Source organism: Lissotriton helveticus, chromosome 7 (genome assembly GCF_964261635.1).
Source record: "Lissotriton helveticus chromosome 7, aLisHel1.1, whole genome shotgun sequence".
Lineage (NCBI taxonomy): Eukaryota > Metazoa > Chordata > Amphibia > Caudata > Salamandridae > Lissotriton > Lissotriton helveticus.
The window spans coordinates 77973322-77992046 of record NC_136068.1 but is presented as its reverse complement, the minus strand read 5'-3'; the positions used below and the strand labels follow the sequence as shown (position 1 = coordinate 77992046).

Here is an 18725-nt window from a genome sequence, read left to right as displayed (position 1 = left end):
CTGTGAAACCTTGAGGAGCGCGTGTGAATTTATAGCTCCTTCCATTTAAACAGAATCCGAAAAGAAACTGGCTGTCTGGATGAATGGGGACACTGAAAAACGCGTTCTTGAGGTCTATGACTGTGAAAAATGAGGCTTCGGAATCAATGGCTGTCAATAGGGAAGAGATATCTGGGACAACTGGGTACTGGGGAATAATACATTTATTGAGTTCTCGAAGGTCAATCACTAATCGATATACTGGGGGTGCATTTGGATCAGTACGTTTCATGACTGGAATGATCGGAGAATTACATACATTGGAGTCAGTTTCTACAACTACTCCTTGAGCCATGAGCTCGTCAATTATTTTGGATAAGGCTGCTACAGCCTCAGGTGGTAATCTGTACTGTCTGATTCGTGGTAACACTACACCTGGTTTGAGAGTCACACGATGGGGTGTGATTTGCATGTAACCTACATCAGTTGGACCTTGCGCCCATAGATGCTGCGGAACATTAGACAATCTTGGATCAAAATCTCGTAAGACATAGTGACCCTTGAAGTCACGTAAAAACAACCGTATTCCCTCTGGGGAGCAGCAAATAACTGCACCTAATTCTTTCAGTGTCTTAATGCCTAACAGATTTTCTGGACATGATTTCGTAAGTAACAGATCAGTAGTACGGGACAATGGACCTACTTCTAGAGTAACTGGCTTAGATATCTCGTTTACAATAGGCTTTCCTGAAAATCCAAGGGAAACATTTCTAGAGCCTGAGAGTGGAGCCCCTGGAACTTCGGCGTGACTTATGGTAGTCCTACTTGCCCCTGTATCAATCAGAAACTTTCTGTCTTTCCCTAGTACTTGACTATGAACATAGGGACCTTCTTGATCTACAGGAATCTCGATGAGAGGCAAGCCTACCTCCCTCTCCAGGCTGTTTCATGAATACTGTTGATACTCTGGGTACTCTGTCTGGGCATACTGGTACATCTGCTGTGTAACATGCTGTGTTGCAGCAATAGGCTGCGGTGCTGGACCTGTCTGTGGTGCATTCTGCGATGGCTGAGAAGTCTGTGAAACTTGTTCTTGTCTAGGCGGACGTGGTCTTTCTTTAGTCTTACCGGTAGCTATATTGTGTTTCAGAACTGCACACTCGTTTATGAAATGACCTGGCTGTTTACAATAATTGCAGGTCCCTTTAACGGGAGCTGCAGGATGACTGACTTGATTCGGACCCCTCTTCTGACTGTCTTGAGGAACAGATTGTGCAACTAGTACTTTCATTTTCGTGTCTTTCATACGTTTCCTTTCATGTTCTTGCTCTTCTCTGATTCTATTCTGGTGATACTGAAGCATCTGAAGCATTTGTGACGGAGTATTAGCTTGCCATGTACTTTCGACTTTCAAAACTCTATTCTTAACTTGTGGACTGGAATTCTCGACTAATTTAGTAACAAAAAGATGAGGGTATGACTCGCTACTCGTCTTCAAGCCACTGTTTATGCTAAAACATTTCTCAAACCTAGAATAAAAATCACTCGTATCTTCGTCTGGTTTCTGTTTACAGGCTGAGATTGCATCCCAGTCTTCCTTTTTAGTTGCTAACAATCTAGGCAAAACTTGTATTAATAATTCAGGTAATTCTTTACATTTGTCTCCAAGACCGGTACCTGGTACTCGTATCTTATCTTCAGCTTCTAGAACTGCCCAATCGATCTTTTTCTCTCCCACCTCCCATTCTTTTTCCTTGAGTTTTTCGTATACCCCTGCGGGCAATAGGACTTTCAACATTTTAATAATATCTGAATACGTGTATTCTCCCATACGGAGCATGTCCTTTAATTCTCGGTGGAACCCTGCTGGATCTTTGTCATGACAAGGAATTAATTTCTTCATCTCTAAGAGTTCCATTTTTGTAATCGGGGTGTAAACAAATACTCGTTGCATTTCACCATCTGCTGTCCTGACTGGGTGTACTTCTCGTAGCGGGTGCTGTCTATCTATGTAAAACGGTTTACTTTCTGGAGGTGAGACATGAACAAAATGCGGGTTCAAAAACGTTCTATATTTGTGACGCTGTTCTAGAATAACACTAATTAAATCGGTACCTAAACCTTTCCATCTATACTGGAGTAACTCGTTCAGTACATCGTGTAACGGACCTGGATCGGAATGTTGACCCTCATAGAGTGTAATGAGGTGCTGAATCATATACATACCCACCAGTCGCTGTTCGGCTGGGGGCAGTTTCAGAAACATTTGTGCCACTATTTCGTCCGGAAAAGTGGTAGAATCAGAAGTCCATCGGACTGCTGATCGGGCTAGTTCTTGGTCATGCATAGTACTTAACTCACTATAACCAATTCGTGATTTCAGGATATGATCGGTAGCTTGAAATACTTGTTCTAGAGAACCTTGTTCCGGTGCTGGATGATGTAAGATTTTCTTGTGTTCCAGACGTGAATGTTGGTCGGAAAGTCTAGTCTTACCTACATACGCTATTCTAGCGGTATTCTCGTCCTCTACCTCTTCTGTAGGAGAGTCATTCTCTTTCTCGCTTACTTGTGCTGTTTTACGTTGTTCGTGTAACCTTATTATTTCCTTACGAATTTTCTTGTACATACTCTCTATACTACTGATGGTTCTGTGTTTACCCTCGGCTATATTATCACTCCACCTTGTCAGAGTTCTCATTTCGGTCGGATCTTTGGACGGGTAATCTTGTTCCCTTATTAAACAATTAATCAGAAACTTTAATATCATGAGCTGGATCTCAGCTTTCCTTTGAGACATGATTCGCCAATATTTTCTGGATCATCCCCTGTACGGATGAAACGATATATTCTGTCTAGATCTTCTTTCATATCCGGTAGGGTGTCCAAATACCCGGTCACCCGTCTTACACGTATGGAATATATAACCGTACTATCATCGCCTGGGACTGGATCATAGCGGCATTCAGTAAGGGCTCGTCGGATTTCTGCAACGGACTTATATTTGGGCGTACGCTGTAACGCACGTTCATGTAACTCGACTAATGTTACACGTTGGTGTGGTGGCGGGGTACCAGGAGGACCTCCCCCTGCGGCCCCTATACTGGAATCGTCGACTGATACTCTTCGTGCTGGCGCGGCGGGAAATTGTAATGTGGGCTGGACCGGGGGTACCGTAGCAGGTACTGCAAAAGGTGCCCCGGTGTCTGGAGGAGGATTTACAGGAGCTGGTGGGACTGGTAGAACAGGATTTGCATATTCTGGGACTGTGTCGTCCAAATAGGACGAAATAAAAATATCAGCTGCGGTCGGTTTGTGACGTAGCTTGATCGGAACTAAGGGTGGCGGAAAATTACTGGATGCCTCCGGGGTTGCTTTTGGCAAGCCCTCGGCAAGAAGAGGATACATACCCTTAATAAGGGTTTGCCTCTGTCTGTCTAACTGTTCGGTTTTAACTTGTTCACCTATCTCGATTAATTCCCTTTCTTGGGCTCTTTCTGTGGATTCTCTACTTAATTCTGACTTTCTGATTTCTTTTTCGGTTCTTTTATGAGATTCTTTGCGCCATAACTCGATGGCGTCTTTCTGTGACTGTCTGGCTTTCTTTTTCCATAATGCTTCTTCTACTCGCATGATGCACTCGGCATCCCACGTACCTGATACGGGCCATCTATACTTTTCTTCTAACTGTTTGGTGTACTCCACCCATAAATCTAGATATAATATGGCACTTATGCCATGCTTTTGATACATAAAATGACCTGGACTGTCCCTAGGCGGGACAGGAACTGCTGCTTCTAACAGACCTTTTCTGGTTTTTAACTGACGTAGTTTGGAAAACAAAGGCATGACTGAACTGTAGTCTAGACACAATACAATACAAAATGAACACGATAATTACACCACTTTCATAACACGACATTAGAATACATGAAGAACATTAAAAAATAACAGTTCTGACAAAATACTACCTGGAATACTGAAAACAGAATACAGAATTTCTCGAGAACAGAACGGACTAGAACAGAAACTAGATGCACTGCTAAAACAGTACGAACTTACCGGTCTCATAAAGAGACACGTCAGGACCCGCATCCACCGGAGTGAACACTTCGTGTTGGGTCTGTGTACCACCAAAACCCACGGACCAGAGTCAATTAGATTGACCCTGTCTAGATACTACCCCAGCAACGGTACTCACCGGGCAGCAAGAACGGAAGGCCTCGGACTGGACTAGACTGCTTCGACGCCGGACGGACGAACTTCGGACTTCAGTTACGGGTGGGCCTCCGGATACCTCGGACCTTGGACTCTCGGCTTGGGCTCTGGTCGGGACTCGCCGCGTTCCTCCACCGCCTCGTCTGGATGCTGGACCGCAACCTCCGTCTCCTCCGTGGGCCTGAGGGATACTTGAAGCAGAAATATCTGCACGTGCACGGTATGGTTCCGTCACGGCTGCAGAGGATCAGGGGGCCTGCGTGGCTTCACCGGCGCGTGGGGAAAGGGCAAGTCCCTATTCGGGCGCCATTATGTGGTATATAAATAAATAATACCGGATCTATTTTTGACTGGATATAGTAATAACAGATAGCTCAATAAATAGGAGTCAAGATTCGAGGTAGTAGGAGTTTGCAGGTTTAATACAGCATAAAGGACAGGAACAGGACAACCTGCAAGATCTGGGATGGCTAGCTAGCACGGGCAGGATCGGCGTAACATTTAATAACAGTGCACAAGTATATATACTAAAACAATTGCATTACAGTACATACAATAGGCGGAGCAGTGGGTGTGGTGCATAGCAGTCGCGAAAGATAAGGGTGAAAGTGGGTGTAACAGGAGGCGTATACATAGACATGTGATGTAAACGTAACAGAATATGTCATAAATGGGGCGGAAACATGAAGGGGGCTACCTAAGGAGCCGGGACCTCTAACCTAATGGTGCGCGCAAACTGACAATGACGTGTTACTAGGAGAAGCTGGGGGCTATGACTTCTGCGCTAGGAGCAGAGACTGAAGTCTGGAAAGTCAGAGCGACATGTACCTAGACACTATCTAGTATCTGATGTTTAGAGAACATGTTGATAGAATCCAAAAGTTATCGGGGTAAAGGCTAACAGATTCTAAGACTGGTGCATGCATTATTCTACATGTAGTGCGTGTTGAGGAATATTAAATGACCATTAAATGCAGTATTTCTCTTACATGGAGACGTAAAGGCTAGACCATGACGGAAACTATTGATGCGATTCAGTAGCTTAGGAATGCAGAGAAGGAGGGCTGGCCTGATAACTAGAATCATAACATACTCTTGGCAGACTAGCAGGCAGAGCCAGGCCGAGCCGGGCACTGTGAGGCAGGAAGTAAGTGAAGGGTCAGGAATACAGGTGGGGGCTGTATCGCTCCTCAGCGAGGGCTCAGGAGACAGGAGCTGAATCTGGTGTCCGGGCCCTTTTGAGGCCTGGAAACGGGGACTTTTCAATGAAATACCGTGCACACTGAGAAACGTGGCAACGTAGCTTTACATAGGCCTAATACTCGTAGCTTTCACGAGAACTGGAAACTGGCATACTAGAGATGGACACAACTATAATTGCGTCTTTAACCAATCACGGGGGATACATATGCATATTAATCATGCACATGCAACATAAGATGGGGAACACGTAGGGACACAGAACATGGCAAAATTTACTTTTCCACAGGATACGGAGTGGGAGGATATATTGTCTCTATACGCAGACGACCTCCTGCTATATCTGGCCGAGCCAGAAAAGATCTATTCCCTGAGTTATTAGAAATAATGTCAATTTTGGGGACAACTCTGGGATAAAGATCAACTGGCATAAATCAATCCTTTTTCCTATCACGTGATGGGAGCAACCAAGAGAATGTGACCATCGTGACCCCGACAGTTCACTATGGACCTGTCGGGGTTCCACAAGGCAAACCTGAGAAGGATACTGGAGAAATATAAACGAGATGCCGCCCACTGTAGAGGCCTCCCACTGTCACGCTTGGGGAGAACAGCGTTATTTAAAAGGATAACCCTCCTGAATTTTCTTAACATGCTGCTGAATGTACCCTATGTTGTTCTCGATTACTTTTTCCGAGCAGTTGAGGGAGTCACTAGGCAGCTCCTGTGAGATGGGGGACCACCCAGAGTGGCACTACAGCAACTCATTAGGGGGCCATATGATGGCTGCATCGCCTCACCCAACCTGTAATTCTGTTACTAGACTGCCCAACTGATCACAATAAATGATTGGGCCTTCTCGACCCAGCAAGAATGAGCCCTGTTACCAGATCACTGGGCCATGGGAGAAGAAGGATACGTGTCCTGGCTCTATGGTAGTCAGAAATGACGGCCCCTCCCAACCGTCACCAAGATAACCCTGGAGGTGTGGAGGCTGGCCCACCATCAGCTAGATCTTGGACAAAAGCCAACGCTGGAAACCCCTTTATGGGATTCAAAGCTCCTGGGACAACTGGACTACCGCTCGCCTGCATGGAGAACATGCCCACCCCTACAGCCCCTGGCTGAGTGCTGTGTCACGATGCTCAGACCAATCAAAACGCTGCATTGCAGCATTGTGATTGACTGCGGAGCGCGTGGGAGCCCTGTTGCTTCCTGCTTCCTGTTTTTTAGAAGAAGCCAGGAAGAGGGAGGTTATAGTTTTTTTTTTATATTGTGGCCACCCCCCACCCCTTCCTCCCCACCTGACCCACTGCTGCTTCCATGCAGCAGCGGCGAATGGCGGGTAGAGTATCCATCCGAATAGGAGCAGTTGAGGAGCACAGGGAGGGATGAACGGTAATATCTGTGGTGTCATTTGGGGTCAGTGGGTGGGCAATGTTACTTCTGCGGTGAACAGCCTTTACGACGCGGCTGTTACACCGCCGTGCCGTTACAACGCGGTCTTTTCAACGCAAGTCGTTACCACGACTTGCGCTGGAGGGCGCTGCAGGACAAGGAATTTTTTAATTTACTATCCAACACCTTCCCTACTGTACGTAGGCTGGTATAGAATAGTAAATCAAAAAATTTCTAAGTCCGCACCCCCTCCAACGCAAGTCGTGGTAACGACTTGCGTTGAAAAAAACGTGTTGTAACGGCACGCGTTGTAAAAGTACGTGTCGTAATGCCGTACATCCTACTTCTGCTAACCCTGGCATTTCATTTTGTTGAATTGATGTCCAGGTAAGCTAAGTGCTGGGTTGGAAAAGGTCCCTGCTTGCTTCTGGAGAGCGCGCGTCCCTGCCTCAAGATCCCCATACCAAGTCTCTGTGAGTGTTGAGTTTTTGCCTCTACACTGACACAATCAGGCCTGGGCACTCAGGGTATCCTGTGACATGGAATGAGGCCCAGAGCTGGGCTCAGTGGTCTGGAAGGACAAAGAATGTGCATATGTGCACATACTGTAGGTAGCCGATAAGCGTAGCGCCAGGAAACTCCTTGGAGTAGGTGTGCACTCTACAAGTTGTATTTCATACATTCTTTTCTGAGTGTGGCTCCTAACTGCTCACCTGGCCTTAACATTATTAATGTGGGACACGTAGCTAATAAATGTGCAGCAGAATGTCTGCAGAGCGAGTGCACTGTATGTCTGCAGAGCGAGTGTGCTGTGTGTCTGCATAGCGAGTGCGCTGTATCTGACTGTGGGAACTCAGGAATTTATTTTGGTTTCCTAAACCAGAGTGGTACATAACACAGAGGATGGAGAGAGCTCCATTCAGCAATGCTGATTGCAGGGCTGCTCCCAAGCATTCCTGATGTCCTCTGTAGTGGATTAGACTCATGGGTGTGAAGGACAGGAGTCATAGGATCTTTTTAAAGTGCAATCAACATTCCCTGGCTTTCCTGTCTTATTGTACCCTAGAAGTGCTACCACCAGAAGTTGAGTGGTACTTAAGAGGTGAAGCCTCGCCCACTTTGGTGTCTTTGTTTTGGGTCTCCAGTGGCAGGAACCTCCCAGCTCACCTCCACCCTCCTGCTGACACTGTGAGACAAAGGTTATGGCAGAATCAGCTGAGGAGGAATACACAAAAGCCAGGAGTTACCTGAGACCAGTCTCAGTTGAACTTGTAAAATACACAAACTCTGTCTGTAAACTTGGTATAAATATGGGGCAGAAACTACAAAGCGGTGAAGCAAGATTTCTCCACCAGAATCCAGAGTTGTAGCACATTAGAAACACTTTGTGCTCCAGGGTTGGGCCAGGTTCTGGAATAAGAACCTGGACATTTTGGGCCCTGCCAGAAGATGCTGCCTTGAGGGAAGTGTCTCACTGACTGCTGGGGAGGGGTGCTGGAGGCACTCAGGTATAAGGAAGATGCTGTCTGGAAGAGGACTGCAAGGAGCTGAGGCAGAAGAAGGAGAGCACAGTCAGCTGAAGCCGGGGAAAGATCTGCACTGCCAAGCCATGAGTGAGGCCTAGAGACCTTGCACCCCTGTGGCATGCCCAAATGATAATGTGTCAGCAATCAATAGCTCGGTGCACACTGGAATAGCAAAAGCATCCCAGAGCATCCCTGTAAAAAGATGAAGGCACTTGTGACTGCATGGCACTCAATGGATCGAAACGGCATGACGGCAGTCGCATCAACAGAAACCAGAGGGCCAAGGGAGGGCCAAGAGAGGGTTGGCGGTGTGAAGGGATCACACACAACAAATAGTGGTTTGTCACTGGCCTCTGATAGATCACCACTGTTACCAGGGGTAGGCTCCTCACTTTGGGAGGTGGCTTTATGCTTGGGCGTCAAGAAGAACCTCTAGCGAGGACCTTCTTGCTTACGAGCAGCACTTCCAGGGAGTGGCCTCCACTCGCATGTGTACATGCCACCCTACAACCTTGGCCAGAGCGTGTGCCTGTGTAATAAATATAAGGTTCATAGATGTGAGGCCAGACAGTAGCAGTGTGTGGCTGGCTGGGTGTGTTAGCATGTCTGTTCTGGGTGGGCCATGCACGATGCACACCATCTGCAGCTGAAAAGACCCCACTCAAAGGTTGTAGAAAGGGGAACTTGTACCAGTCTGAAAAAACAATGCCCAGTGCAAAAATAGATCACTGATGGGAGGGAGGAGAACTTTCAGGGACTAAATTTGCATGCTACCAAGATCCAATCCAGGACTATCTTTTGGAGGGATATATGGAAATCCAAAATGGCTGCAAGAGAACCATTTCTAGCGATTTCCCAGGAGGGCAATTTACCATACTGTGCAATTATTATATTTTGCACCAACATGTTTTCATTGGGTAATAACCCCAGCTACTAGAGTATGGCCCCCAGGCATAGTGAATATATCCTTGTGCACTATGAGCTGCTGACTCAGGAGCTGGGGCTCCGGGTTCATGTCTCGGAGTCAGTACAACATCCTGTGATTCTGCACCAATCAATTAGGGCCAGATGTAGGCAGCCAAATAGCGACCGCAACCCCCGAAATTCGCAGAATGTCAGCCTTTGCGATCGCAATTTGGCTTTGAGCAATGTAGGTCAGATTAAACCTACTCGCAAAATAAGGAATTCCAAATATTGCGATTCCTTATTTTGCGATTGCATTTAAGGAATCACAAATTGCGATTCCTTAAATGCAATGTAAGTAGCACAAAAGAAAGTGCACTTTAGCCTTAAGGAATCGCTAATTACCACCAAATTCAAGTTGGTGGTAAATAGCGATTTCCTTTAAAAAAACACTTTTTTGCTTTTTTAAAAGTGCCATATGGCACACATTCATGCCCTTAGGGCATGTATGTGTGCCACATGTGCATACACGCACATTTCAGGGGTGCAACAGGGTGTCCTTTTGCAACCCTTGCACCCTTGAAATTGCACCCGCAATTTGCAAGTGCCTCTTGGTAACTCGCAAATTGCGGGCGCAAATCCTGTTGGCCCATAGGAATGAATGGGATGGTATTACTTGATTGCGAATCTCAATTTGCGATTAGAAATCAAGGAATATAAAGGAATCGCAAATATTTTTGCGATTCCTACCTACATTCAAGTTTGTGAGTCCCTAATACGGCTATTAAGGACTCGCAAAATTGAATTTACCTACATCTGGCCCTTAATCTCTCTCTGCTCATGGACAGTGACTGGATACCCTTACGGGTGATAAGCTGCGCTATATAAATCTACAAACTTTATATGTTCAGTATTGCTTGTGTGTTAGAAGCAGAGCACTGTTTATTAAGTGCAGACATTGTTCCTGGATAATGAGTTATTGGCTGCTGTTACATGTTTGACTGAGATCTGAGCTCTCACCCCACCCACACTAAAATTTAAGTTTTAGACCACTCAACTTTATTTTACTGAGGGCAAGTGCTAAAGGTGTGAACTTGGTGCTCAGTTTCTGGGTCAATTGTAACATAAAGCCCCCAACGCCAGTGGTAAGAGACCTTGGTTGTTAGAAGCTGGGCCCAGGAATCCCCACCTGCCCTGGGACAGTCAAAACATTTCCCACACAAAAGTAATTAATGACTCCTGACTGTGTAGCCATAGGAGCATACATAAGCACCTATGTGAGTGGTGAAATGAGATAGTGCAGTCAACTCCACAAGAAAAAGAGGGAAGAAAAAGAAGAAAAGCAGACATGGAGACCAAAACAATCCAAGTTTCTTGGAATTAACTCTTTACAACTCTATAGATGTAAATGAAGAATACTTGTAAGTCAAATGTCTTACAGACTCCAGCAGGGCAGGGGCGATGGTGTTGTTGATGTGGTCCACAGCCATGAGAACACCTGCAGAGAAAAGAGGACACAGATCACACTGTGTGTATGTGTGTGGTAAACATGGTTATGACTTTCACTTCACTCAGAGCCCGGGCTGTATCTCAAACTGAACTTTGCGACATAGACTGTGCCTCCGGCTTCATGCTGCCGCGTAGACTTAGCTCACAACTTGTCTCACACTTTGCCCACTACTGAGACTAAGGGCCCCATTAGGTTGGCGGGCGTATCCGTGCCGAAATGACCCCCCGCCATATTATAATGTCTGGGGGGTCCGCGGCGGATGGAAAGACCGTCACCGCTTTTCCGACCGGTCGACATGTCGGCTGGGTGGAAAAAGGTTCTATATGGGGTGCCCGTTGCCGGCCCCCATGGACTCCGGAGGGGGGCGTGGGGGTGCACATGGTGGGTCCCTATGGTACCCCCCTGGCCTTTCAAAGAACAACGTGGCAGCCACCACACGGTGCCTGTCACGTTGTGCTTTGAAATGCACAACATGTATTTTTACCATTGCGGTGGGTAGTGCCGCAATGTTAAGAATATGGGATGCGCCCGCCACTGTGGCGAGCGCATCCTAATAGCCCCCACGGGACCCCCGCCCTTATGGCGGGCGGTCCCTTCCACCGCCATCCTGATGACGGCCTAAGCCTCCCACCTCGGCACGCAGAGTGGTCCAGCCATCACGATGCACCCTGCAGACGAGGCTTTACCCTGCACCCCTAGGCTGAGCTGCAAATCTCACCATTAAGCCATGTTTTCTTCTAGTTACTGAAGCCCACCCAGCTTTGTCTCCTCGGGCCTTGCTGTGCTACTGAGACCGCACTCCTCGCCATGCTCTGCCTCACACCTCGCCATGAGCCGCGACTCCTACCATGACCTTCAGTCCACACGGGCCCAGAAAGCCCACCCTTAGGAACTCATTTCAACCCCCAGAGAGACGGAAGTGACGTCTGTGTCTTTACCTTTTCCCAGGAAGCGGGACTTGTCGTCGTCTCGTAGCTCGAGAGCCTCATAGATACCGGTAGAAGCACCGCTGGGAACGGCGGCTCGGAACAGGCCTTAACAGGGAAACATAAACAGAATTTGTTTCACTAACAAGAAGGGGCATTTCTTAACCAACATTGTTAGGGGGGAGTGAGTCTGAGATTTCCCAACAAGCACTGTGGCATACCCACCAGTGCACCGTGTAAATATCGATTCCGAAATATCGACCCACAGAAATATTGAGTCGGAAATATCGAAGGTAAAGAATATTGAGGTCAAGAATATCGTTGGACAGAATAGCGACCCTAAGGTAAGTAATATCAAAAAATGTTATATCGATGTAAGTAATATTGAAGTTAGTAATATCGATATCAAATATATCGATGTCACTAATCTCGTTGTTACTAATATCGATATTTGTATCATTGTTATGTATTTTATTATGTATTTAATATGTATGTGGTATATGTTTTTTGATAAGTATTCTACTGGTTTTAAATTATATGTATACTATTTTTATATGTTAATAATGTTATTTTTAAGTCAATTTTGTGTTTTAGTACCGGAGCGGGTTGTGGGTTTATAGGGGAATAGGGTAGTAATTTAATTATACTAAATTAATTATTAATTTTTAGGAATTATACATTAATTGTAATAAATTTTTGTGTTTAAGTTCTGTAGCAGGTTATGGGTTTATAGGGGAATTGGGTGGGAAGTAATTTAATTGTAATTAAGTATTTATTTTGTTTTATTTATTGGTATTGATATTTTTTTTATTATGAATTATTAATTTGTAATTCATTTTGTTAATTGGTAATTAATGTTTTTGATTGGCAATTAATTTGTTTAATTGCTAATTACATTTTTTAATTGGTAATAAATGTGTTTAATTGGCAGTTAATTTTTATTAATTGGAAATTATTTTTTCTTAATTGGTAAATAATGTTTCATAAACATTCTTTTTTGGTATACAAAATCATTTTATTGTGTAATATTTTTTAATTGTTAATACATTTTTAATAATTAATATGTGTTGTTATGAAAAATATGTTATTGTTCAATATTTATTATTTGGTAATTGATATTTATTAAGTAATATTTATTGTTATTTATTGTTACTTTAATGTTAATTAATTATTCAATTGTAAATATGTTTTTAATAATTATTAATGAGTATTTGTAAATGATGTAGAGTTATTTAAAAATTTAATTATTAATTATTTTAAATACTAAAATTATTTATAAGGACGTTATATTTAACTTTTACGCCATCCAACACTTTCTCTACTGTCTCACTCTCTGGAGTTCGAATAGTAATTTTTACCCCTACGCTATCCAATACTTTTCCTACTGTTGCACTCTCTGGAGTTGGAATAGTAATTTTTACCCCTATCCTATCCAATGCATTCCCTTCTGTTGCAATCTCTGGAGTTGGAATCGTAATTTTAAGCCCTACGCTATCCAACATTTTCATTACTGTCATTTTTTTGGGACTATGAATAGTAGTTTTATTTCTTTAGCTATTTAATATTTTTTGTATTGTTTTAGATAATGCAGTATATAATTAATTTTAAAAATATTGACAGTATATTTAATTCTTTTCATTTATTAAACATAATTATTTACTTTTACTTATGTTCATTTTTTATGTATGTAGATGTATTTGTAATTTATAATATTTTTAACAATTTATAAGTTACTAAAATAATTATTTAAACTTATTATTAAGTACGTATATATTATATATTTTATGTATATGTTTAATTAATGTTTTATTATTATATATGTATTATTTATTAATTGTAAACATTATTACATATTTTTAACTATGTTTATTTTATTTATAAGTATTATTTTACACATTTGTTTTACAGATCAAAAACTATATTAACATCAATATTTTTTTCCAATATTTTTGTACTAACCATGTTGTAGATAGGATGTCGATATTGTTGCCTTCGATATTCCAGCGTCGATATTTCTGTAGGTCGATATTTTGTAGGTCAATATTCTGTCAGTGATACACAGCATATAACTCCCTGAGCTGCTTTGCCATTATTGTAACTTATCTCCTTTAAGTTGCAGAAGCATTTCTGCAACAATCGCATTAATCCATGAAGTATCATACCCAGCAGCAGGCCTATCCTTAATACCATGGCAGTGTGATCAGTTTCCTCTTCCCACTCCCGGAGCATAGAAGTCAGATGGAGTTCACTGAGGGACCTCATGCAAATAGCAGAGGCAGGCAGTGCAGGGAACATAAACCAATGAGAAGAAATATGCTTGTGTGTTTATACACTAATAGTAACCTTTTATATAGCACAATACAAAGGGACGTTTTTGGTACTTAGATGATTTTTTCGAGTTCCTTATACCGTTTGTCAGGAATACTGGGGGCCGGAATAAGGGCTGGACTGGGAACCGAAAGCAGCCCTGGCAATTTTCACGGACTAGACTCTGCCTGGCCCTGGGAGGCTGGAAACGCTTGCGTGCTGCTTTTGTTACTGGGGGACGATATTGCAGCACATCTGCAAAACCGGCTCCCACTGCTGCAAATCGGCCCCCACCTTTCCAGCCTCCCAGGGAAACGCCCGATGCACAGTACGGCCAGTCCCGCCCTGGCCGGAATCACCAGTTCTGTCGGGTATCCCAGTACCAAAATACAGGATTTCAAACTATTCTCCCCAGAATTGGGAATAACGTGTTATACAGGAGTACAGGAGTACTGGGCTCAATTATGTGTGTGTACTTTCCTATTTCATGGTGAGTAATGGGCCCACATCTTCATCCATTTACCATCACATTTATGCCAGTGGTAAGTGGATGTGGGTGTCTTGCTTTGCCCCATGGTGTAAGCAGCAGAGAGTATGAAACAAAGGAAAGACCATGTGAAGCATCTGTTGCTCTATCTAGGTTCAGGAGGAGAGTGGGGGCAAGGTGCTGCAGTTTCCCTCAACCCCTTTAACTACTCTGTCACATCCCTATCCAGTGTCTAAGGGCCAAAGATTACTGGGTTTGGTATTTGCCGGCCTGGTGAAATTCGAGATTGAGGCACTGAAAACCATATAATTCCAAGAGCAGTATCCACCCTGTGAAACTGCTTAACTGTCTTAACGTTTATTTATTTATTTATAAAGTTTTATATAGCGCGAACAAGATCCGGAGGGATATCAGAGTGTTTTACAATAGGATGGGAGGAAGAACATAGATGCAAAATTGACATCAAGTAGGAGCAGAAAACAGGAATGATCGCATATTCAGGGACATTTGCACAAAAAAAGCACCATAACAAATGATAGTCCAATAGAAGTAAGAACAGTGTCTTCGAGCAGGTGCGCCTAGCCCAATTAGGGTAAGAATGTATTCATAAAGAATGTTTTGGCTTCCAATTTGAACGCCGTCGTTGAAGAGATTCGGCGTACTTCCAGTGGAAGAGAGTCCCGTAGCTTTGGGGCAGCGCCGGAAAGGGCTCTGTGACAAGTTCTCTTTTTCCTACAGATGAGTGGTTTCAAGAGGAAAGTCTTGGCGCTTCTTGAGGCTCTAACACCACAAGAAAGCTCCAGTTTTTGCGCCAGGTACCTGGGAGTGTTAAAGGGAAGGGCATTGTGCGCCAGAACGACGAATACGTGCTTCATAAGGCAACCTTTTGAGAGATTTTAGGACTGGTTATATGTGCTCATTTCGCTTAGTGCCTGTAACCAGTCTAGCTGCTGTTTTCAGTGATGCTCTTAGAGGAGCCAGGGAGTATTTGGGAATGCCATTGAGGGTCGCGCTGCCATAGTCCAGCCTAGGCAGGACAAGTGCTTGCACCACCTGCTTGAAATCGTTTTGTGGAAGGAAAGGTTTGATATTTTTGAGTGTCCTCATCAAGTGGTTTGCTCCCTTGCATACCTTACTGATGTGGTTTTTCATATTCAGGTGCTGATCCAAGGTGACTCCGAGCGATTTGGCTGAGTCTATGATGAGAGGAGTGCAGTGGAAGGCAGTGAGGTGATACAACCAGAGGTAAAACTTAGGGGTGTGGTTGGGAGGGGAGATGATCAGAAATTCTGTTTTGGAGGTGTTGAGCAGAAGATGGTGCTCAGTTAACCTGTTGTGAGTAGACGTTAGGGTTGAGTTGAGAGAGATTATGTTTTCGGGGAAGATATTTTCAAATAGAGTTGCGCATCGTCCACATACATATGGAAGAGAGTGTTTGAGGAGTTTAAAGAGTTAGCTAATGGTTCCAAGAACAGTTTGAAGAGGATCGGAGATAGGGCAGATCCTTGGGGAACCCCCATGAGAACTGGAGAAGGCTGGGTGAGAGAGTGGTTTGCCTTGACTCTTTGAGATCTGTGGTGGAGGAAAGACGAGAACCATGGTAGCACTTGACCACAAAAACCCATCCTATTTTTCAGAGTGGCGAGGAGGTTGTCATGATTAACTATGTCGAATGCGGAAGAAAGATCAAGGAGGATCAGGAGGCAGGATTAATTTTGGTCAAGCATGTTTAACAAGTCATCCATGACCTGAGTGAGTACTGACTCGGTGCTGTGCCCCTTCTGAATGCCTGAATGATGCTGGTCAAGGAGTTGGAAATTCTCTATATGTGCACAGAGTTGGGATTGTACACATTTTTCTATGAGTTTCGCCTGGGTGGGGATGTTGGAGATAGGCCGGAAGTTATTGAGATCCGCTTTGTCAGCGTTAGTTTTTTTTTAGTATAGGTGATACCTGAGCTGTTTTTAGGCCGTCAGGGATCGTGCCTTGTGAAAGCGAGGCATTTACAATCCTTGTCCAGGTGGGGAGGAGTACATTCTTGATATCTTTGAAGAGGGCCGGGGGTAACGGGTCACTGAAGTGGTTGGATGGGTTGATATTCAGAAGAATCTTGTAGATGTCTTTTTCACTAAGTGAAGTAAAGGTGCACCATGATGCATTGTTCTTGGTGATCAGGCTGGTAGATCTGTGCTTTCCTGAGAGGTAATAGGATGGTATGTCCCTGGTGGAAGACAATAAAGCCTTCTTACAGGTGAGGTCAATGGAGATGAGTCTTGCTTTCTCCGTGCAGAAAGCAGCAAGTTCCTCGCACTGAGGGAGGGGTGTTACCAGGGTCGGAGTGGTTGGGACCTACTACTCATTGCTTTCAGTTTAAGGAGTTTTAGTTGTTCTGAGGGATTGGATTGCCAGGAACGTTCGAGTGCTCTAAAGGGTTTGGATATTTTTATTCAGCCATTTTTTTGTTGGATAGGAGCAATGTCATCCACGATGTTGGAGATGGTCGAATTGTAGGAGTCGGTGAGTGACTGCACCTCAACCAGACCGGCTAGGGCCAAATTACAGTGGGCCGCTATTTCAATGGAGTCTATTGATCTGAGGTCCCTTTCCCTATAAATTTCGTTGGTTGAGCCAACCTCATCGACATCTCCCTGTTGATATAAAAGAGGATGCAGTGATGGTCGGACCAGTCACACGGGGTAATGGAATCTAAGGTGATGGTCTGCTCTTTGGAGATAATGAGGTCTAAAGTTTCTCCTTTAATATGAGTTGGTTGGTCACAGTGCTGATTCAGATCTTGATCATTTAAGAAAGACTTAAGGTAGGATACAGCGAGGTCATTGGGGTTAGACGAGTGAAGGTTGAAATCACCGAGGAAGATTTGGGCCATGGTTTAATCAACATTAGCAGAGATGATTTCCATTAGTTCCTTGATGAAGGGGAGCTTGTCTCCCGGGGATGGTAAAAGGAGTGAAGTTTACTGACTGGTAGGTTCTTGCTTGAGATGCTGAGACAAAGGTATTCAAAGGAGGAAGGAGTAGAGGACTCTACTTGAGAGATCGAGAGTGTGTTTCTGTGAATACAAGCTAGGCCACCGCCCAACCTCCAGGTTCTGTCGAGCCTTATTATGTCGTGAGTGGGAGGAACTAGGAGGTCTAAGATAGGAGTGGAAGAGGGGTTTAGCCAAGTTTCAGTGAGGATGATAATGTCTAAGTCCTTGTGTTGGATGAGGTCGAAGATATCGGAGGCAGGTTTACTTTCTGATATGCAATTGAGTAATGCACATTTAAGACGCCACGGATTTGGGGAGGAAGGCGTCTGGGTGACTTTCACATGAGTGAGGTTGTCAGTATTACTGCCTCTAAGAATGCGTGGAGGTTTTCTGTATGGGTTTGAATAGATGGATTATATTTGTCTCGGCGTGGTCATGTTGCGGTTGGACCAGGTAGGGTAAGAGTTGTTAGGGTCCTGAGTTGCTAGCGCACAGCTGAACCAGTTCAGTAAAAAACAGCCAGGAGACAAACATCTGCCTTGCATGTTACAAGCAGCTGTTTCCAGTGGGTGCATAACTCACTGAGCTTGTTTTACCTGGACTTAAACTTGTTTAGCACAAGTTGCACTGGGTTTCGGAGAGCAAAACAACTGTAATCAACTGATCTATCTTACATAGAACACAAATAACTGACCTAACATTCTATGTTGTTAGTTTTAATTATCACTATTAGTATTATTATTATTGTTGCTTTTTATTAATGTTTATGCTTGTTAATTATTATTATTAAGTCCTTTTAATTATTAGCACAATAGTAATACTACTTATAATAGTATCAGAAATATCAATAAAATAGATTTTTGGGGACAATCATCTCTGGCTGCCAGTGGTGAGGCATGAAAATTAGTCAAGTTTTTATTAGTTTAGCACAGTTACTTAAAACTATTGCTGTACAAAGTCTACTTTAGCATGAATATAAAATTTAGTTTTTAGCACATTTATGAAATAAAAATAAGGCTAAAAGGCAGTTTACAAGGCTTAGTGGCCAATATGCTTATTGAGGAGCAGTATTATGGTTGCCTATGTGAGCGTTTTGCTATACTTGGCCGGATAAAATAGTTAATACAGAGGGTACTGGGCCAAGGGACGGAAAAAGTCTGTAATGAGTCTTTGAGGGGGAGGGGGAGGAAGCATGGCAACCAAGGGGGGTAATAAAAGATTGTCCAAAAGTCTCACAAATTTTCCAAACCTAGCAAGTGCTCGAATGTCAGTAGATGTAAAG

General features: G+C 43.9%; 1 protein-coding gene across 1 annotated transcript in view; it reads right to left on the bottom strand.

The window, feature by feature from the left end:
* Positions 1-18725, bottom strand: part of ENO2 (enolase 2) — a 100614-nt gene that overhangs the window by 45367 nt on the left and 36522 nt on the right. Inside the window, exons 3-4 of the mRNA XM_078651527.1 lie at positions 11673-11768; positions 10664-10722 (exon numbers count right to left, since the gene is read on the bottom strand). Of these exons, the coding sequence (XP_078507653.1) occupies positions 10664-10722; positions 11673-11768 (155 nt within the window). The remainder of the gene's footprint in view (positions 1-10663; positions 10723-11672; positions 11769-18725) is intronic.